Source organism: Drosophila subpulchrella, chromosome 3L, assembly GCF_014743375.2.
Source record: "Drosophila subpulchrella strain 33 F10 #4 breed RU33 chromosome 3L, RU_Dsub_v1.1 Primary Assembly, whole genome shotgun sequence".
NCBI lineage: Eukaryota > Metazoa > Arthropoda > Insecta > Diptera > Drosophilidae > Drosophila > Drosophila subpulchrella.
The window spans coordinates 27,503,154-27,523,620 of record NC_050612.1 but is presented as its reverse complement, the minus strand read 5'-3'; the positions used below and the strand labels follow the sequence as shown (position 1 = coordinate 27,523,620).

General features: G+C 49.1%; 8 protein-coding genes across 9 annotated transcripts; 1 reads left to right on the top strand and 7 right to left on the bottom strand.

Annotated features, from left to right (window-relative positions):
• The first annotated feature begins 170 nt into the window (after positions 1–170).
• LOC119554301 (trafficking protein particle complex subunit 11) lies at positions 171–12,612 on the top strand. Of its 2 annotated transcripts, XM_037865159.1 has the most exons (10): positions 324–1,063; positions 1,120–1,350; positions 1,409–1,846; positions 1,909–2,307; positions 2,369–2,791; positions 2,893–3,086; positions 10,561–11,069; positions 11,125–11,919; positions 11,978–12,172; positions 12,232–12,612. In XM_037865159.1, exons 1-10 carry the CDS (start codon positions 324–326, stop codon positions 12,256–12,258), a joined length of 3,951 nt encoding a protein of 1,316 aa, XP_037721087.1. In that variant the 3' UTR covers positions 12,259–12,612. The 2 variants fall into 2 exon arrangements, with proteins under 2 accessions (XP_037721088.1, XP_037721087.1); XM_037865160.1 differs by lacking the exons at positions 10,561–11,069; positions 11,125–11,919; positions 11,978–12,172; positions 12,232–12,612 and adding an exon at positions 4,594–7,279 and having other exon boundaries at positions 171–1,063.
• On the bottom strand, positions 3,136–4,105 carry LOC119554306 (seminase). Its single transcript, XM_037865167.1, has one exon. The coding sequence runs from the start codon at positions 3,969–3,971 to the stop codon at positions 3,219–3,221; it is 753 nt and encodes a 250-aa protein (XP_037721095.1). The 5' UTR covers positions 3,972–4,105; the 3' UTR covers positions 3,136–3,218.
• On the bottom strand, positions 4,283–5,429 carry LOC119554302 (trypsin alpha-3). Its single transcript, XM_037865163.1, has one exon. It carries the CDS (start codon positions 5,396–5,398, stop codon positions 4,538–4,540), a length of 861 nt encoding a protein of 286 aa, XP_037721091.1. The 5' UTR covers positions 5,399–5,429; the 3' UTR covers positions 4,283–4,537.
• On the bottom strand, positions 5,440–6,291 carry LOC119554303 (chymotrypsin-1). The gene has a single exon (XM_037865164.1). It carries the CDS (start codon positions 6,289–6,291, stop codon positions 5,503–5,505), a length of 789 nt encoding a protein of 262 aa, XP_037721092.1. The 3' UTR covers positions 5,440–5,502.
• LOC119554304 (trypsin alpha-3) lies at positions 6,400–7,217 on the bottom strand. The gene has a single exon (XM_037865165.1). It carries the CDS (start codon positions 7,204–7,206, stop codon positions 6,424–6,426), a length of 783 nt encoding a protein of 260 aa, XP_037721093.1. The 5' UTR covers positions 7,207–7,217; the 3' UTR covers positions 6,400–6,423.
• On the bottom strand, positions 8,084–9,046 carry LOC119554307 (trypsin delta; the record flags this gene model as incomplete). The annotated part of the gene is made up of 1 exon (XM_037865168.1): positions 8,084–9,046. A coding segment is annotated over one exon (963 nt), but the record flags the coding sequence as incomplete, so codon positions are not given.
• On the bottom strand, positions 9,193–9,972 carry LOC119554305 (trypsin beta). Its single transcript, XM_037865166.1, has one exon. It carries the CDS (start codon positions 9,970–9,972, stop codon positions 9,193–9,195), a length of 780 nt encoding a protein of 259 aa, XP_037721094.1.
• LOC119554300 (protein KIAA0100) lies at positions 12,318–20,161 on the bottom strand. Its single transcript, XM_037865158.1, has 10 exons — positions 20,006–20,161; positions 19,800–19,926; positions 19,207–19,743; positions 18,876–19,151; positions 18,673–18,816; positions 16,547–18,612; positions 16,003–16,483; positions 14,906–15,944; positions 12,753–14,854; positions 12,318–12,694 (listed from the first exon to the last, which is right to left on the bottom strand). The coding sequence occupies exons 1-10, from the start codon at positions 20,056–20,058 to the stop codon at positions 12,623–12,625; spliced, it is 6,897 nt and encodes a 2,298-aa protein (XP_037721086.1). The 5' UTR covers positions 20,059–20,161; the 3' UTR covers positions 12,318–12,622.
• Positions 20,162–20,467: the final 306 nt, after the last annotated feature.

The following is a 20,467-nucleotide window of genomic DNA, read 5'->3' as shown; positions in this document are numbered from 1 at the left end:
TGCACGATAAGCCAAGCTATTGAGGGTTAATTCAAGCTCCTTGTCTGAAAGTTTCATCAAAATCAAACCCACAGTTTTCGAGAAAATAGCCTAACGCCGTATTTAGGGTCAACTGAATGCACGGTCATACTCAGACCAACACCCGTAGATAGTCGATTTTGAAAACATCGATGACATGACATCGATGTTACTCCACCTCTATCGAGGACAACGTAGCGTAGCTGGAGAAGATCGCCGTCAATTGCAGCAGGAGCTGGAGAGGAGTGGCCGTTGGTGACGCACAGATCGATCTCATCCAATTCTGCGCAGGAGCGGCCGGAACCATGTCGATGGACGCCACCGCCCTGCCGTCGGAGCTCCTCGTGACCCCGCAGCCGCTGATTGGCTTCTGTGGACTGGACACCGCTCGGGTGGCGGTGCACAAGGCTGTCTGGGAGGCGTTCAGCGGCAGTTTGCAGCGCAAGGCCGCTGACAGGGCGGCCGTGCAGTACAAGCTGCTGCCCCCCAACTACGAGTTTCCCGTGGCCAAGCCCAAGCGGGCCTCCTACGAGTGGTACCACCCGAAGGGCATACTCAAGCGCAACTGGATGCTCAAGCACCTGCACGTCCTGCCCTCGGTGGTGGTGCTGTTCCAGGACATGGAGTGGAACGACCTCCAGTGGACGGAGAAACAGGTGCAGTGTGCGGCCATTGTGCAGGCCCTGAAGAACGCCCTGCAGGAGCGGAATACCCGGCTGTGCCTGGTGCTGCTGCAGAGGGCAGCGCCGCTTCCACCTGGCGAAGATCTCCTGGCAGCAGAACGAGCCGCTAGTCTGACCAACGCCTGTGGAATAACCAGCAAGATGCTCTTCATACTCCCGCACACGGAGCACCTCACGGGCTACGCCCTGCGGCTGGAGTCCGCCTTCCTGGACATGGCCCAATCCTACTACGCTCTCATGTCCAAGCGGATTCGCAACCATCGGGATCAGCTAACAGCGGCGCACGCCACGCTGAAGATTCGCCACCAGTTCAAGCTGGGATTCGTGGCGGAAATGCGGCAGGACTTTAGCACGGGTCAAAAGTAGGTCCTTATTCAAATTTTAACTATGATATTCCTAATTGTGTGTTCCCTTGCAGGCACTATTTCCAGGCCTATGCCAATCTGGATGAGATACGCATGAATGACGGCAACTGCTTGGAGATTAAAACTATGGCCGGGTTTTTGAACTACAAGATCTGCCGGCTTATGTTTAAGCTTAAGACTCCGAGGGATGCCATCAACCAGTTCATCATCCATGTGGAGAAGTACAAGTCTCGAGTGGGTTTCAAGGATCTAGCCTTTGAGCACCATGCCTGGCTAAGCACGCAGTAATGTCTGGTGTACTCCTTTAGAGATCATTATTAACATAATCAAATTTGATTGCAGACATTCTGTTTTCGCTGAACTGTTTTGCGAGGCCATCAAGAACGGCCTGCCCGCCCTGCAGACGCAGCACCCCGGAATCTATTACCACAAGGCAGCTGAATATGTGATGAAGCGGCGGGATGCAGCCCAGGAGGCGTACGCAGCAATGCAATCATCCGCAGAGGCCACGCCCGTGGCGAATCAGAGCCCTTTGTCCCTGTACACAGAGTTCTTTGGCATCCGGGCGGTAAAGACGGGCGATCTGGTGGCCGAGCAACAGGCCAATATGCAGCTATGTGATCAGGAGCGCGGCTATAACCACTCGTCGGGTATCATAGCCCTGCTCAGCCAGGCCATGGCCCAGTTCAAAATCTACAAGTGCCTCAGGTTTCGAAAGAAACTAGCAATTGACATGGCCGAGGAGTACCTGAAGAGCGGGGATCATGCCAAGGCCTTGACGTGAGCTTATATTTTATGCGTTACATTAGAAGAATACTGATTTAATCTATTTCTTACTCCAGTTTGTACTCCCTTATGCTGCCTGATTATCGCCAGGAGAAGTGGTCCACGATATTCACCGATGTTCTGCTGAAGACACTTCGATGTGCGCTGCTCTCGGCATCCGTAGCCGACTATATCGCGTGCAGCGTTGAGGCGTTGTCCTTGCGACATCATGGCGAGCAGGCGGAACGGATCCTGCTGATGGAGAACCTGTGGCAGGTGTTTCAAGGTGTGCCACCCATGCCGAAAACGCAACTGGCGCCCGAGGCGCAGGCGTTGTGGACCAGTGCGCTGGCAAGCATGAAATCGCCCATTCAAATTGATTTAGATAAGGTCAGTGATGTGGTGGAAATGTGTGCCACTTTCGAGCGGGTTCAGCTGAACAACGACGACTTGCTGCAGCTTCAACTGATAGTGCGGTAAGTTTTGTTATCTGCACTCCTTCTATAAAACAGTTCCCTATAAGTATCATTGTTTTAGGGTGCTCACGGATGTGCCGTTGAGGGTGCGCAACTTCCATGTCATTCTAGCCGATGCGGCTAATCCGCAGAACAGCTACAAACTGGAGGCACTCAAGTATTTCTGCTTTCCCAGCCTCTCGCAACTGCGTGGCCAAAAGCAGCCTCAGGAACAACCACGCCAGGAGCCCAAGAACTTTGAGAAGAACATGAGATTGGAGCCCGGCTCCTACTACCAGCTGTTCTGCAGCACCGAAGCGCAGCAGTTCCATGAGAACACACAGCTGCGCATCGTCCGACTGGAGGCCCATATGGGCACCGACCAGGTGGCCGCGCTACTCACGTGCAGCTCCAACTACTCACGCCAGCTGTTTCGCCACCACACGCGCAGCCGCGATCTGGATGACAACGTGACGATCAATCCCATTTGCTACATTGCGCCCACGTAGGTCAAAGCGATTCGTACCGGAAGCAGAGACCTATTTCCGGATAATTGCATGCAACCAGCGCATTTTGTGCTCTACTAAGCACGGTTTTCTATTCCAGCTTTCATCTGGACACGCAAACGAACCTTGGCCATGGATATGACAACGGTTCGGATGAGGAAACGACGGCGGTGGCTACGAGAATGCTGGTCAACGAGTACTACCCCGTTGTGACCACCGTCAGCAATCCGTACAATGTGTATCTGCAGAATGTGGGCGTACACATCAGTGTTCCCGTCGGTCTGAGAAATAGTGGTAAGTAAGGGTTATGATATATACTTATAATAATCAAATATTTATTGGTAACGTTTCTTCTAAACATTGTCAATTTTCTAACTTACTTACGGCTAGGCCTTAAGCATCTTAAACTTGTACTATCTTATGGGTTCACATGCCCAAAGCCTTGTCGATAAAGCTCCTAACAGTCTTGACATTCGTATAGACCCCAGGTGAATTTTTCCTTGCACAGCCCACGCCCCACGAGACTATTCCGCAGAGTTGACCGTGGTAGACGGCCGGTCCTCCGGAGTCTCCCTCGCAGGAATCCTTTACCCCAGGAACCGAGGCGCAGAACATGGTGCTGGTAATGGTTCCACGCAGCTTATACTGGTTCATGCAGGTCTTCCGGGGAATGAGAGCCACGTCGACGCTGCGCACCTGCATTGAAACCGCTTCGTTGCGCTCCGTGATTTGTCCCCAGCCGGAGACCTTGATCATGTCACCTGCCTTCATGCTGGAATTGCATAGCTCAATGGTGGACACTTTGGGACCACTGATGGGGGCTTTAAGCTTAAGAACAGCCACGTCTGTGCTAAGGGTTCGGGTGTTGTAGGCCTTTGGGGTGTAAACCTTGTCCACGCCACTCCGTACACCAGTTTCCGTAAGTTGTGTGACTCCGGCAACGACTAGGATACGAGAAGCACCCACTCCCTTGACGCAATGGGCGGCAGTGACGACATGTTGCGGGGTGACCAAAGAACCACCGCATATAAACCTCCCACCGATGCGCAGGTTCACTAGGTAGGGCACACTGCCAATATCCACTGGGACACCGCCCACAATCCGACTGTTGGCCTCGTTGCCGGCCGCCCAGCAAAGTGGGATCAGGTGGAGCAAGAGCCACAGCCACAGCGTCGCCATCGGCTTACTCCATCCCACGATATTTGCCCTATCCGGTAGCAGTAACTACCAATCCGAGTTTCCGAGTCGCTGACCACCTGTGTAAACACCTTTTCGATTGCTGTTCCGACTCGAATCGCGCGGCTCGGTGCTCCGATTTATATGCCTTTTAGGAAACAATCATTACACAGCACACATATTATTTTATTGCGCAAATAATAATTATTTTAATCAACCATTTTGTGTGGCTTATCGTTGGATTCATCGGCGTTTTTGGTATGAGAAATTGAAACCCCACGAAAATTGCTGTGTAATGGGACTTTTGTATCGGTGTTCTAGCCACTTTTATTGACCTTGTTTCAGTCGTTCATCAGATTCTACAAATTACTTGATATAATAATTGTCCATTGATCTCGATTCCTTGTTCGTCGTGCCATTAGAGTTCCATCTATATACATAGATAGGATTTCTATTGGAAGAGTTCATACCTTAGATTAAGATCAGAAAAAATACTAAGACGAGATGTTGATCAAAATAAGGTATCTATATTCTTTAGATTATAAAGATTTGTAGAAATTCCAATATATCTAGCTCCTAATCCTCTGTAGTGTTTGCTCTATAAAAGCATAAACTCTTCCACTAGCCACGTTGGTGTAAACACCCGGAAAAGCTGGACGGGCACAGCCGAATCCCCAGGACACAATGCCACAAACCTGTCCGCGGTAGACCAAAGGACCGCCTGAATCGCCGGAGCAGGAATCCCGGACACCACGCACGGCGGCACAGAGCATGGAGTCGCTTATTTGGGCAAACACGGAGTAAGACAGCTGGCATTCCGCGCCCGGCAGCACTCTCACCATGGCCGTTCGGACCTGTTTGGCAGGATCACGGTTAGTCTCGCGGGTCACTCCCCAACCACTAATCCTGGCATATGCATTGGCCTCCGGCGCATTGCGACAAGGAGTAATGGTGGCAACTTTACCCGGAATTAGAAGTACAGCCTCCTGCAGTTGCAACAAAGCCACGTCCATGTCGAAATTGGTGGCAGAGTAGCTGGGCGAAGTGTGGAACATGGCTACACTGCGAACCACGGGAGCATCTTCATCCAACCGACTGGCGCCCGCGTGGATGGTGTAATCCTCTGGCTGGGAACCATAAACACAATGCGATGCACTGAGCACCACGCTGGTTGAGATCAGCGATCCACCGCAGATAAAATAACCATTCTGGCGCAGATTAACCAGGTATGGAACCTGGGAAATAGTCGTCTCCTTGCCGCCCACTATGCGAGTTTGGCTGGAGGAACCAAGTGTCAACTGGCAGAGCCACCAGACCAACCACAGGCCAGCCATGGCGTGTCCAGACTGATGGCTACCATGTATACTGCTGTCTAGTTTGGGAAGTGATAATGATGCTGGCCCGGAAATAGGTTCACACGATCTAACCATTATTTGGAATTCCGGAAGAGATTTCAAAAGTAATACCCCTCTATAGTATAAATGGCATAATAACCTTTTTATTGGGTTAAAGGTTGAACAAAATGATTGACGAATCACCAGCAATTTCGGTCCATGAAGCTCTTCAGCCAGTACGTAATGAATGGACTGCTGAGGCGGGTGTAGACCCCTGGGTAACCACTGCCACAACCATAGCCCCAGGAAACTATGCCTACGGAGCGGCCAGCGTGGATGATGGGTCCTCCGGAGTCACCTTGGCAGGCATCTTTGGCATTTTCCCCCAGAGCACAAAACATATTGTTCGTAACTCGTTGCTGACCCGAGTCCATGGATTTGATGCACTGCTCCTGCGGGATGAGCTCAACTTTGGCTTCCTGCAGGCATTGATTCCAGTTGTGACCTTGCTCGTTGACCGAGCCCCAACCCATCACCGTCAGATTGGCCTTCCGCGGCAGATCGTTAAAGTCGATCCTTACCAGACTGGCATTGCCGGCGATGTCGAAGGGGCGACTCAATCGGATCACAGCCACATCGGAGTCCAGACCGCGCTGAGGGCAGTAATACGGCGATAAGCCCACATACCAGGCTGGACGCACATGCTCCGGCGGCGTCGTATCGCCCAGGCACTGTTGTTGGGCATGGATGGTCAAGTCCCGAACGTTTCGATACCTTCCCTCCAAGCAATGAGCCGCTGTGAGAACACAGCTGGGCGAGATTAGGACGCCGCCACAGCGGAATTTGCCACCACGTCGAAGATTGACCAGAAATGAATGATCCTTTACTGGCACTGTGTATCCTCCGAAGATTTTACCCAGTCGACTAGTGGCGGAGGAACTCCCATCCAGTTGATGGATCAGTGCTAGTCCAAAGAGGAGTTTTAACATGGTCTACGGAACTCTAAACCAAATAGGAAGTTTATATATTTTCGATTAGACCTTCCTGCATTCCCCAGTTAATTGCCTTTAGATAAACTTGAACTATTTATTGACCTTAAAAGCTAGGGCTTAAGATTACGCTCAGGAATGCTTTTGCACGGTGCTCAGAAACCACTCTCGGATCACAGGCACACTGGTGTAGACACCAGGCAGAGCTGAGGCACATCCGTAGCCAAAGGATACGATTCCCGCCAGCTCTCCACTATGCACCAAAGGTCCTCCCGAGTCGCCATCACAGGAATCCTTCGTGTACGGCTTGGCGGCACACATCATGGAGCGGGTGATCCGGTGGATTCCCTTGTACGCAGACACACACGCGGATCGCGACCACACGGGTACCATGACACTGTGCACCCGCTTTGCCGTTTCGGCGGCATCGGCAGTTAATAAACCCCAACCGGAGACTTTAACCAAGACGCGAGCTGGAACGGATTGGGAGGCCAAAGCGATCGTCTCTATATTGGCTCCAGTCATATCCGAAGTCAGGCGCAAGGCAGCCACATCCATGTTAAGCGTCTTCCGATTGAAAGCTGGATTTATGGCCATGAAGTCTACCCTGCGCATAATGGCATATGGACCACCCTGATCGGAGGCACCTCCATAAATCCTGAACTCATTCCTGTTCTTCTTGTAAGCGCAATGTGCCGCAGTGATCACCCAACGGGGCTTGATCAGCGATCCTCCGCAGAGTTCCGTGTTTGTGGTGACCTGTACGAGATACTTCTCCTGCTTTATGCTGGACACCCGACCACCAATGATGCGGGGCTGGATCTCCTCGCTGTCGTTAAAGGAGGCGGAAACCGGTGAGAATTCCAGAATTGGGATAAGAAGCAGCAACAGCGAGGGCAGACTCCGGGCAATCATTGTGGCTATCCAACTAGACTGAAACGAAGCTAGAACATGATTTTATATCAAGTAAATCTGGGCGGAACAAGACTTCAACATTTGCACAATTGTTCAATCAACCAACTTTGCCGGGAAATCAATCTCGGAAACAAAAATATAGAGCGGAAACGTTTACATTTAGATTTAAATTCCATCCCATATATAACAAAGAGTTAGGGAGGAGAATCGATTTTTCGGTGATTAAATAAAAAAACCTGTTAAGGTTTTAACAAGATTTTAACAAGAACCATTCGAAACGTGATGTTTATTCATAGCAAACAATTATGTTAAATTTTAACATGTTTACTTTTAAAGTTGACAAAATGTTCAAGAGTTCTGTACAAACTTTTTATCTTATGATATAATTAAAATAATAAGATATGTAATTAGTTATTAGTGATCCTGCGATGAAAGCTGTACCCCAAGCAGATTAATTTTTAGTTAGAAGGCTAAAGTTCTCTGACTCTAAAACAGCGTTGAAAAACAATCATGAACCACGGCCTACATTCTCAGGTTGTTTATATTTTCTCATAAAGGTTTTCTGCGGAATTCACTAAAGTTCTATTGACAGAAGAGTGTTTGTTTCCAATGTCTTATTGTGCTCTATTGTTTAAAAATATTTATTTATATTGCCTATAGTCTAGGCTAAATGTTTCCTGCGTCAAGAGTTTGGATACTCTAAACCAAATGATATTATGAACTTATTTGCCATTCCACGTTTGTGAAATTTTTTTAAATCCCACATTGCCAAAAGTTTTTCAAGATCGATTTTAAACAACAAGTATTTATTAAATCATATTAACTAACGACCTTTAGATCTAGTTTAGTAAGATTATATTGCTCAGACTTGAGATGCCTAATTATTGGCCATAACCTTGTTGGCCCATTGGCGGATCGCGGAGACGTCTGTGTAGACGCCAGGATATCCGGCTCTGGCGCATCCGCGACCGAAGGACACTATGCCCACCAGGGCATTGTTCCTGGTCACCGGACCACCGGAATCACCACTGCAGGCATCCTTCCCAGCAGCGCGGGCACAGATCATAAATTTGGTGATGGTCGTCGCACCGCGATATCTCAGTCGACACTTCTTCTGCTTGATTACCCTGACCTGGGCGGCCTCCAGAGTTTGGGAGGCTGTAGTGCTGTCTTCCCTGGTTGTTCCCCATCCCGCAATCCGCACGTTTGCACCGGCCTTGGGTCGCGAAGTGGCCATGGATATGGTGCCTATATTGGTGCCCGTTAGGCTTTCGTTTAGTTTGAGCAGCGCTGCATCCATGTTCAGTTTTTTCGCAGTATACTTGGGCGCCACGTGGATAGATTCGACGGAGCGGGTGATGCCATCGCTGCCATCCAAAGTGCTGGTTCCAGCGCGAACCGTGAAATCGGAGGCACTGTATCCTTGGACACAATGGGCGGCGGTTATGACCCACCTTTCGGTGAGGAGCGAACCCCCACACAGATGCAATCCCCGACGCAATTGGACAATATAGGGAGTGGTGGAAATCGAGGTGGACGTGCCACCCACAATCCTTGATTCAATCTTTGCCGGAGTAGCGGTCTTCTTGTTTTGATTCACCTTCTTGGCGGAGACTTTACGGCTGTTTCCGGCTTGTTTTCTCCTGGTCGCTAGTTTGTTTCCGCTAGCATTTCTGAGTCGCCTGTTTCTCCTTTGATTCCTGGCAACCGCCGTTTCACCCAGATCGGTGAGCTCTGCCAGGAGCAGCATGGCCAATATAAGATAATCCCACCGCCAAAGCATCTTGCTGTGAACTGTTACGATTTTGACCTTGTCCCGTCTTTTATGGCCGAGTATTCGGCAAAAACATTAAGAAACCACCTGAGCAAACACATCGGGTCACAATGGAAGGCACTACCACTTCAATGGCATTCTTCCGGCTCCAGGTGACGTCAACGATCAGGGTTAACCAATCTAATACTGATTAATACAGATTCGCAACAGATCTAGCAATACCGGCGCATATTATCGACTATCCAGTCGGATAGGTAACTGACATCGGAGTAAACCCCGGGACTATCTGCGGCGGCACAGCGATTAGCCCTGCCCCATGAGACGACGCCCACGAGGAAGCCATGGGCATTGACCACCGGACCCCCGGAATCAGCGGCACAGGCATCCTTTAAACCCGGAATCGATGCACAGAACATGCTGGCCGTAATGTTCCGATAGCCACGATATAGATCCCGACACTCCCACTGTGGCATCACTCGCACATGGACGCTGTGCAGCTGATTGGGCAGCTGTGTGGAGCTGTCGTCGGTTAGTCCCCAGCCGGAAACCCGGACAAAAGACCCAGGGCGAGGAGATCTTAATGCCAAGGAGATGGGTCGAGCAACGGAGGCCTGAAGCGGATGCTGCAGCTGCAGGAGAGCCACATCGTGGTCCAAAGTGGTGCGACTGTAGGCCGCTGGCAGCAGTATCTTCCTCACATAGCGGGCATTGCTCATATCCCGCAGATAGGTGACCCCGCCGCGTACCACGAAGTCGGATGGTTGACCCTCTTTCAGGCAGTGGGCGGCGGTCAAGACACAACGGGGAGTGACCAGAGATCCGCCGCACTCGAAGTTGCCACGCCGCCGAATGTTGACCACGTGCGGCTGATTCCACACATCACTAGGATGACCGCCCACAACGCGAGGACTACGTCTTAAGTCCAGCTCCTCTGCCGCAGACTCTGGAATCCAAATCATCCACATCACCAGCGGAAGCAGCACACCTTGCATCTCGATCTTAACAGGCCTGCAATGGGTTTTTCGATGGACTGGAACCTTAAACCATAGATCACAATTATTTATAGAGCCGAGCTGCACTGACCTTACCCAACGAGAACGAGCACTTACAAAAAACACCTGTACACCGCTGTTTACACACGGCAATGAACTTGGTGTTATGGGGGCAAGTGGAAGTTGGAAAACACTGTTCCCACTCTATAGAGTTTGTTTAGGGTTCTGAGTAGATACTCTAAGATCGGAGTGTGGTAACACTATATGTTATATTTAATTGGGAGTTCTGACCTTAAGATACGATATCAGTTTGTGTACATATAAAAAAAAGGGCTTAGCATATCATGTTATTAAATATTGTACATACGTCAATATATGAAAAAAGGTATTGTAAATGAGTCACAAAATATTGGAAGCATAAGGTGTTCCTGAGTGTTGTTTTAAGATGTAGAAAAATATATCTAAATTTAATAAGATATTCTATTAAGCATTTCTGTGTAACTTATCAAAATTTAATTGTTTTAAGATATATCCTATATAAGATATCCTAATATTTATCTCGTAACAAATCAAAATGTAATCTTCCAGTTTTCCTCACCACGGACATCTCACCGGGACGCCAGAAGCTGCACGCCCAGATCCAAATAGATGTGGGCGAGCTGTCCGCTCACGGGAGCACCGCTGCCACCTTCTACATCTTCAGCCTGGCTGAGGCGGAGATCAAGTTGCAGCAGAGGTTAAGCTACACTTTGGATGTGGATCGCGGCCCAGGAGGAGGTGGCACCAATGCCCGCGTGAGCACTGCTCCGAACAGCTCGGAATCCACACCAGATCACGAGGTGAAGGGTTTGGTTCAGAGCCTGGCGGCCATTTCTCCGGTGCAAATCGAGTACCTGGATGAGACGCGGCTGCGAAAGTCTCGGGAGGATACACTCACAGTGCGATGCTACGGGGACTTTAAGTTCACGGCCCGTTTCTACACGCTGGACAGGAAGCCTTTGAACCAGGTGTATCGGGGCGAGAACTTCCTGCTGAGGGCCAACACGGAAGTGGTGGCCGTGGATGATGTGGAAATACTGGACAGCTTCTTTATATGTGTATGTATCCTTAAGATTTTGTAGGAAAACTCAAATTACTTACATTTCCCACCAGGATCACAACCTAGTGCAATCAAACTACAGCTTTAAGCAGAAGAAATACACCAACAAGTACAGCGCCGGCGAACAACTGGAGAGCGTGATAGTCCTCCGGACGAATGCCACTCTGCGGGACTGGACGACTGCCCGGGATCTGGATCATCGTGGCAAGCTGGAGGGCAAGGCGGTGGCTAGTAAGTTCATCAGGCCGGCAGTGAAACCCCCTTCAGAGGAACCCCTGGCTCCCACACCGCCCGCTGGAATGAGTGCCTATATGAGCAAGAGTCTGGTGACCAAGATACCCACCACCATGACCATCATAAACAGCAATTCGGCGGTGTCCAATGCCCTGCAGGTGGCCAATGCGGGTGTGATGAGCAGCTCATTGCAGTCGGATGATGTAAATGTGGCTGAGGAAGCCATAAACACCCAAGAGGGGATGAAAACCACTCGGCTCATCTACAACAAGGCCCTGGAAGCTGTCCAGGGAACGGGTCATTGTCGTGGCTTTATCAAGGGTATCTACACGTTGGAGGGAAACCCATCTCTCGTGCCTATTTTTGGAGTATTCTGCATTCGCTGGAGAAGGGCTAATGGCAAGGAGGAGAACGAATCCAAGTTTGTGATCAGTGGTCTGGACATTGCGGAGCCGCCGCTGAATATCTACTGCACCATCGAGGAGAAGATGTTTGTGAAGATGCCCATGGCCTTTAAGGTGGTGCTAAAGAATCCCACCACGCACGTCCTCCACCTGATAGCCAACCTGAGTATCAGCAAGACGGATAACTTTATATGCTCGGGTCACAAGCAGGTGAGTTTGTTTTACAGAACCCTTTGTGATTCGTAACTTTAACTGATGATCCTTCCAGCTGGACATCTCCATAATGGCCTACGAGGAAAAGGAGCTGGTCTACAACCTGTATCCCTTGCAAGTGGGCTGGCAGGAGTTGCCGGTGCTGAGCCTGGAGTACAATACCAAGGCGGATCCGCAGAAGAACGACAGCCAGAATGCCTTGCTCGATGAACTGGTGCAGCGAGCACTGCCCAAACGAGTCTTTGTGCTGGTAGGTGGCGACTGATCCTCAGATTTCTGCACGATACTAACCTATTTGAATACCCACAGCCACCTCTGAAGCAACAGAACAAGTAGGAATGAGACAGCGATGATGCCGCCGCTTTAGTTTAAGTGTTTTAAAGTTTACAATTATCACTGGTGTGTAAAAATTAACTACGCCTACTCCCTCTTTATTGCTAACAACAAACATACATACATAAATAGCTATATTTAGAGAGTTACATAGCATAATACTTGAGAGTGTGTGTGATTGTATTGTATAATGTATTGTTAAACGGGCCAAGACGCACTCGACATTCTTGTTAGTTGATTACGGCGTTTTAGATAAGCTGTGCTAAGTCCTGGTCAGTACCGCAAGTTGCACATATTTTCGTACATCCTTTGAACGTACAGTAATAAATATAAAGCATAAAAATATCGTTGAAAGAGCACACACGTTTTAGTCATTTCCGGACCTCTTTCCGCCCGAGGAAAACTTGAAGACACCCTTTCTCTGATTCCGGTTTTCATTCTGCAAAAAAAAGTTAATTAGAAATTTATATTTTATTATTCAGCTGTAATAAACTTACCAATAGGCGATTTCCGAACAGCATCACAGCCTTATCCTCCGCTTCTTGCGGCGTGGCTCGTTCTCCTGCGGACAGAGTCGGCTGACGCTGGTGGATATGCAGCTTCTGTTTGATGGCCTGCGAGAATATGACCCGCCGGCTCACCGATTTCATGGCCAGCAGAAGATCCAACCAGGTCCAAGTCACGTTGTGGTACTCCAACGTTGGTATGACTAGTGAGTAGTCTGTGATGTCCTCTAGATTCTTCTCCTTGTTGCCCTTGTAGCTGACGCGCACAGGCACCTCGGGAATCTTGATGTAGATGAACAGCTTGTTCTTCTCGGCACGCTCCTTCATCTTCTCCACGTCATCCTTCTCGATCTTCACATAGAACTCCGAGTCCTTGGCCCCCTTCTTGCCCTTGCCCGAGCGCTTGGTCGACGAAGATGTCGAAGGCTTGGCCTGTAAATTCGTTGTGGACGCCGAGCTGGTTGAGGCGTTGTCATCCAGTTCGTCGCTGACCTCCGTTTCGGAGGCATCGCGATCCGGGAAGCAGAACTTCAGCATTGTGCTGTAGAACTTCTTCGTAATGGCAATCGTGATGGGAGCCACATTGATCTCGAAGTGCTCCTTCACTGATATGCCACCCACAGGAGCCTTCTCCCGGCAGAAGATTCGCAGCACCCGCTTGTGAGTGTCCACGGGCATGTCCTTTTGGATTTCAGTGGCCAGCAGGACATCGCGATAGATTTCCCGCGGCAAAAGGTTCTCCATGCGTATGTTTCCCAGCTCCAGCAGATGTTCCACCGAGTCATCGCTCTTGGACTTCTTGGTGTAAAGAAAAGCGCTAAGGACAAGATCAGCTATGCCAATTTGTCCATCAGTTTCAGTGAGCCGCCACTGGGCACGCTTAAAGCAGATTTCGTTAGTCCGTACCATGGTCACAGACTCGTCGGAGCGCACGTTCGATATCTTGCTGAGCTGGGATAACTGGGTTTCCTTATAGCACAGCAACATCATGTCCAGGTCCTCGCTAAATGTATTCAGCTCTTCCTTACTCTCCCGGATCATTTGCTGGACATGGTCGTATTCTTGCCGCAGCTCAAATGAGTCGCCTTCCTCTATCCGCTCCTTGCTGATCATGTGAGTGTCCTTCTCCAGCGAGCGAATCTTCATCAGCAGACTCCGGATAACCGTCTGCTTCTGCTGAATGGGTCGCTTCTGATCCTCCGTCGAGTGCAGCTGAAGCTGGAAGCGCATCCTTGCCAGCTTCTCTGCCGCCTGCTTTCGTTGAGGCTCTACATAAAGCAAAAGGTTGTTCACAATGTCCAGGATCATGGCGTACTGCAGCGAGTTGGTGCACACATCCAGGTCGTGATGCATCAGGGTGAAGGCATCTACGGGATCGTCTTGTTTTTCCCACGGTGATTGCAGCTCCTCCGAAGGCGGCGGCGGCACCTCCGTGATGCAATTTGGGTCAATGGCATCGCCATAGCTCACATAAAAGAACTCGCACTTACACTTGGACACAATGCGCTGCAGTTGGACGGGCTGCGCCTCTCCAGAATTGTCGCTCAGGAAAGCACCAACAGTTTCGGAAACAACACCACCCACACTGCGCCCACTGCCCACCAAGTGCGAGATGTCTGGCAGATTGTTGATCACAGTCTCGTCTTTGTCCTGGATATTGTCCACCGTCAGCCACATGATTTCCTTCTCCAACAGGGAATTATTATCTCCCGCACTGACTGTCGCATAGTACTGCATGCACTCCAACAATCCCTTCCACGTGGTTTTCGAGATCAGCGAGCGCTCGCGCCAAACTGGACGATGCTCCCGCTGCAGGATCTCCGCCTTGGCAGCACTGATGATCACATATCCAGACGTCTCACAGCCCTTGAGCAGCACCTGGGAATTCACTAGACTAATGGACCAGTTCTCGTGGATTATATCCTGGGCGGAACAGGCTTGCAGGCCCTGGAGCTGCAGCTCCCTGGATTGGGTGCTATGATCATCGCTATACACATTGAATTTGTGGTCTGCCTCTGCGATGAGTTGCTGCAACATGGCGGTGGCATGGATCTGGGCAGGAGCCTTTTTAAGCGATGCACTCGGGTTGGAAACTAGAAAAAAGAATATCAGCTAAGAACTTGAAGCAGATACAACCAACTCACTTGGCAAGACCTCGCTGTTGGTACTGGACAAGGTAATGGTGCTGTCACTTCGCTTATGTTTTAGCACAGCCGAGCTTGGACCCTCCTTCCGATAGCTCTTTACCGCTTCCGTCGACAGATTGTTCTTCAGTTTTTGTGACTTCATGAAGGAATCAAAAAGGGCGAATGCCACGTCCCGATTGCTCTTTGTCCAGGCTCCCTTTAGATCATACACTACCAACTTATGCGTGGGCGTCGTGGACTGCGCTTTAACATCCTCCTCTGTGCTGCTGGCCGTCGTGGGTATCAGTGCTTCGCGTCCGTAGGATACCTTTGCCACGCTTAGAAAGTAGAATCGCACAATTTTAAAGGCATCTGCGGCACTGGCCAGGTTCTCGGAACTGCTGTCCATCTTCTCGGTCAGAATGCTCTTCAGCCAGATCTCAGCATCGTTGAGCTCACAGTTCATGTAGATCGTTGACCAATCCGCTCGTGGCCGATGGATGAGTCCATCGTCAATGGGATTGAGCGTCAGAGAGTGCTCCGAACTAAAAGACACACGGCGGCCGTTCAACTGGAAGCCCTTTTGCAGAGCGTGGGACATCCAGTAGAGCACCTGGAACTTATGCAGGCACATCTGCAGGTTGGCCTTCTTGTAGTGCCGACTGAGCGGCTTCTTCCTGGGTCTCACATTGTTGAAGACCGGACCTCGCCGGGTGGGCCTTGTCACTCCAGAAAGAATGAGTTGCAGACTCTCGAACCACCGCAAAGTGCTGCCGTACAACACTAGACTTGGTATGTCGACTTCCAAATCTTCTCCCGCCTTGGGCTTAGTCTCAAAGGATATCCAAATGTTGAGATTGAGCGAACGGAAGGCGCGGAAGGAGTCGTGTACTTGATTACTTGAGTACTCTGGCAGCTTGTCTGGGGCACAAGGCATTACGGCATGGTGGTCGTTGGGATTAGCCAGGCACACCCATTTAAGCTTGATCGTCAACTTAAGATTAGGAAAATGAAGCAAACGACAATCGTCGTAGCGGGATGCTGTCCGTACCATGACCTAAAAGGTATTAAATTCGTTTTAAATCAGCTATGAAATTGTATAATCATAAACTCACATTAAGTTCCCCTTTAAACATAATCTTAGCATTCGTCAGTACAATCCCGCAATTGTTCCACGTTAACTCCATTTCCTCTGTGGTGTTATAAGGATCAAGCGAGGCATGGAGGAGAATGGTAAATTGCTTGGCTATCAAAGTTAACCGACCATGTAGAAGTAAGCGAAGCTTATCCCAAAACGGCAGGGGAGGCGATGGATCCTTTGATGGAGCCGAGATCTTCTCAAAGCTCAAGTTGCACTGGGCCATCACAGGCTCCCAGCAGGCTCCAAAGGCATAGCTACAGCTCTCGAGTTCACAGTCAAAGTCGTGGTAGAACTTAAGCGAGGGCATGCTACGTTGAATCACATCCGTGCCGAATGGTTCGCCTACATCAATGAAGACATCGCGCTTAGCTCGCTTGGAGCCCATTTGCTCGGCTCCACAAAGATTGCCGTACAGCCGCATGCTCTTTACACAAAACATGGGTTGCGGGAAATCCCTGAAAATATAATTTAAAGAGTTTGAGTACTGAAAAAACGTATTATTTTAGTCGGCCATCCACCTCAGCATGAATTTCCACTCTGTGCAGCTGATGTTGACACCTCGGCACCACAGTGTAGAAAACTCTAGTCCCTCCTCCGGCCAGGGACTCTCGTGATCGATCTCGCGCATCATTCGCGTTACATTATCGTAGCCATGGATTGAGGTGTCTGCCATGGCCATAATATTAACGTCCGTCATGATCCAGGCCAGCAATCGTGTGCGAACAGGGCCACTTTCCCGAATCTTCTTCGATCGCTGTATGTAGATCTCTGAGTTCTTCTTGACCAGGTTCGCATAAAGACCCTCGATTGTTCCAGATGGCAACAAAAGTCGCTCAGAGCAGAGCTCAGCGATCTTCTTATCGAACAGCGTCTTGCGCTTTAAGCTCTCCAGGTATTCATCCACCAGTAAGACATAGTTGTCGCGAAGTTTCACCTCAAAGGGATCGTCGCTTATCTCCAGGAGGAACTCTTTTATCTTAATCACCAAATCGCAGGGTAGCGGTGAGTCCACTGTAAACGGCTTCTTCTTGTAGTTGTGGACCTGCTTTAGCCACTTGAAGTGTGAAGTGCACTCCCCATTGACTGCATTATAAAAGTCGTGGTCATACGGGAAAATAGCTTTAAAGGATCCAATAGTGGTGACCCACACCCTGTTGGAGGGAAGTTGAAATCCAGGAAAGTTTTGGCGTTCTTGGGTGAGTACCTCCAATCGTGGCACTGATTGGAGATCCAGCTCTTTGACTGTAAATATGTGCTGATCGTCGATCTTGACAAACACATTCTCCGCATAGATCATACATCGTTCTTTGCGACTAAAGAAGAGGCTCTCTACAAAGATCTGAATAGAATGACGTTCCGAAAACTTTATCTCGAAGATGGTGCGCCGTTCTGCTGACAACTCCACCACGAGTCCTCCTCTGGGAGAGGTTTTCTTTACGGGCGAAGCTGGTATAGCCAACTCCGTTTTCAAGTCTTGCATATCCCTCACTAAGGTTAACAGGTGCATGTGCAAATTGGAGTTCCACGTTGCCTCCATGTCGCCGGGTATGTAAATGGACAACTTTCCCAGTGATCCCTCCACTTGATCATGCTCAAGACGTATCATTTTGCAAGTGGCAAACACGTCCGAAAAGTCGGTGAGACATAGTGAAGAGGCCATCATCGAGCGCATTATGGCCATTTGGAACTCCTCGAGCTTAAGGGTGGATAACTTTTGAGCCCGCGTCAAGTTGAGCTCTGAGAAACTGAGCAGCGTGTAAACGTTATGATGATTAACAAAGTAAGCTGTAATATCCTTGACCTTTACAGATACCCGCATTGAGGTAGATGATTGTGATGGCTGCAGGGTCACCGTGAGGCCTGTAGTTGACCTAGACTGAGATTGTCCCGACACGTTCTTTGGTTTTATTCCCCGGTACTGCCGCAGGCACTCCATTGACTTGACCACAAACTCCGCCAACTGCATGCTGTATTCCGTGCGGAAAGTGTGCACGGATATGTCCAGTTTGGTGGTGTTTGCATACGAGCAGAGCTTAACCAAACTCACTCCGAGGAAAAATGGAGAGCCAGGCGAATGAGTCTTTTTTAGGTTGTTGGTATCGTTAATGGAGTTCCCTAGATTTGACCATAACGTTTCTACCATGAGCTCCATGCTCCACTGTCGTTGATTTAACAACAAGTTAAGAAACTTGTTTTCATAAAGATTACTCCTTTTCTCCTCGATTTGTTCCAGGAGGAACCTGGTGTGGCTCACACTCATGGCGATATGCTCATCTTCCAGCTTCATAAGGAGCGAGACATTGAACAGCTCTGCACAACCTTTGACTACGATCCGCTGCATAATCCACTCGAGAACTCCGCCCTCCCGTCGATGACTTGCTCGCAGGTTGCTCTCTGGCGCCGTGTCCAGATACAAGTTATCTGGAAGAGATTTCTGCTTGTGTATCAGCTGCATTGACTGTGCTCCGCTCGAGCGCTGTCGAGCCAGGAAATTGTTGTTCACAAAGTCGTAGATCTCGCTGTGGTTATAGATTATTTGGAATGTCTTAAGTTTCACATACAGATTGAAAATGTCTTTTTCCAGCTGAAAGGTGTATTATTTTCTTATTATTACCAAAATATATTTGTCTATATCGTTACTTACCACAGAGTCTATGGTGAATTGTTCTACGAAGAGTAGCTTTTCGTATTTGGTATCAATGTCCAAATGCTGAAATCCCAATTTGGCAAGCATTGAAGGTAGCAACGTCTTTTCATCCGTGACTTTTGAGTTGAACTTTCCCGAGATCTGTGGTTGAAAATTTTGGTTTTAATAACTATTAGTCATAGGGTTCGGAGTCAACTTACTTGAAACGACTGCAGCTTGGCGCTAAAATCGTTTTGTGAGTTCTCTTTGACGGCCGAAAAGGTTGCCGCCCGGATGCTAAAGTTAAAGTTCTTTGGTATAATCGGCGCCAGCTTCTCGTAGTTGTCATTGTCGTAGGACCTTTTGGAGGGCGCCAGGGACTGCGTGGAACGTCGGGACTGCTGACCAGTCGATGTCCTCCGCTTGGCTTCACTAAGGAACTCGTACAGTCCGCCGTGGATGACGGATTTGGCATTGTTAATGACCAGACTAAGGGTCTGTAAAGGGAGTTATTTATAAGTTTGCTACGGTACAACAAAATGCTTCACTTACATCCATGGACAGTGGTCCCTGGGCGAAGAGCGACGCATCTAGAGTCATATCGAAGCTAACCTCGCCCAGGCATGGCCGAATCTTGTTGAGATTCTCCAGCGACTGTCGGCGGGAGCTGCAGTGCCTCAGCATCTTGGCCTGGGCTTCGCTCAGCGCTGCATTCACAAGCAGAACTCGAGCATTTTGCACTATACTCCCGTCCAGATGAAGCTCCTTTGCCGTGGCATGGATAAACCAGCCAGGATCAAAGTCGTTGTTCATCAGGACCACTGATATGTTGTTCACATGCACTGCCATGAACTGGGCAAAGGTGATAATGCTCGCCGGCACCTTTGTTTGCCGGAAGTCTGGCACACCCTTCGCCTCCGAGGGCTTGCCCTCTGACGTCTGAGTCCGCCGGAGTTCGTAGAAGTCCTCGGTGTCATCTTGGCGACTGTGAATATCCTTGTTGATGCGGATGTCGCGGATGTAGATGGAGAGCAGTTTGGTCACCTCGGTGGTGAAGAAACTGCTGCGTAGACACACCTCCTCGATTTGCTGGAAGAATGGGAGTGTTTATGGCATTGAATTCAGAGGTTAAAGGTTATCCGTACCACCGAGAATCCACTCTTGCTGATGTGTACATTCCTCAGGGACAAGTAGGGCAGCGAAATGCGCCCGATCCGTACTTTGACCCGAAACCTCTTGACCAAATACCAGCTAATGCCCGTGGGCAAGATCCTAAAATGGAAAGTGATCCAATTTGGTGCTTATAACGATGATGGATCAATTGTGGGGGCCCAGCCCAAACGGAACCCACCAATAAACGTTGATGAAGAGCACCAGGCAGAATAATAGCAGCTGGAGCATCATATTGGCGCCTCAAATACCATAGTGCGCCAACATTTAAGTTGTATTATTAATGTTATTAAATGTTATTACTAAATACTGAAATTTAACTAGTTGCGGGAATAGAGTGACCAGGGTATGAGTTAAAAAATTACCACAAGCCACTGGTTACTAATCAGTTTAACCCTTAGAGCACTCGCTTTTTTAGTAAAAGGTTGAAATGAAAAGGTCCGTCCCAAAAATATATCTTTAAACAATAGATAAGAAACTAGAAATAAAAGTATTTAAACTATTAAATCTTAAAAGTGTATGTCCGAAATTCCTAAATTCTATATCACTTTTAAATATTTCCTGAACATTCAAAACGATTCAAAAAGTCCGGCCTTAATCTAACATAAAAAACGGTTATTCTAAATGTTTAAAAACAGCAATG

Bases quoted from the DNA above. Each gene is read 5' to 3' on its own strand.
- LOC119554304 (XM_037865165.1), bottom strand. From the start codon at position 7,206: ATGATTGCCCGGAGTCTGCCCTCGCTGTTGCTGCTTCTTATCCCAATT.
- LOC119554303 (XM_037865164.1), bottom strand. From the start codon at position 6,291: ATGTTAAAACTCCTCTTTGGACTAGCACTGATCCATCAACTGGATGGG.
- LOC119554302 (XM_037865163.1), bottom strand. From the start codon at position 5,398: ATGGTTAGATCGTGTGAACCTATTTCCGGGCCAGCATCATTATCACTT.
- LOC119554305 (XM_037865166.1), bottom strand. From the start codon at position 9,972: ATGCAAGGTGTGCTGCTTCCGCTGGTGATGTGGATGATTTGGATTCCA.
- LOC119554300 (XM_037865158.1), bottom strand. From the start codon at position 20,058: ATGATGCTCCAGCTGCTATTATTCTGCCTGGTGCTCTTCATCAACGTT. The intron at 19,744-19,799 runs GTACGGATAACC...CCATTCTTCCAG, and splicing joins GCAAGAGTGGATTCTCGGTG to CAAATCGAGGAGGTGTGTCT. The intron at 16,484-16,546 runs GTGGATGGCCGA...TTATATTTTCAG, and splicing joins GAGTGGAAATTCATGCTGAG to GGATTTCCCGCAACCCATGT.
- LOC119554301 (XM_037865159.1), top strand. From the start codon at position 324: ATGTCGATGGACGCCACCGCCCTGCCGTCGGAGCTCCTCGTGACCCCG. The intron at 2,792-2,892 runs GTAGGTCAAAGC...TTTCTATTCCAG, and splicing joins ATTTGCTACATTGCGCCCAC to CTTTCATCTGGACACGCAAA. The intron at 11,920-11,977 runs GTGAGTTTGTTT...TGATCCTTCCAG, and splicing joins TATGCTCGGGTCACAAGCAG to CTGGACATCTCCATAATGGC.
- LOC119554306 (XM_037865167.1), bottom strand. From the start codon at position 3,971: ATGGCGACGCTGTGGCTGTGGCTCTTGCTCCACCTGATCCCACTTTGC.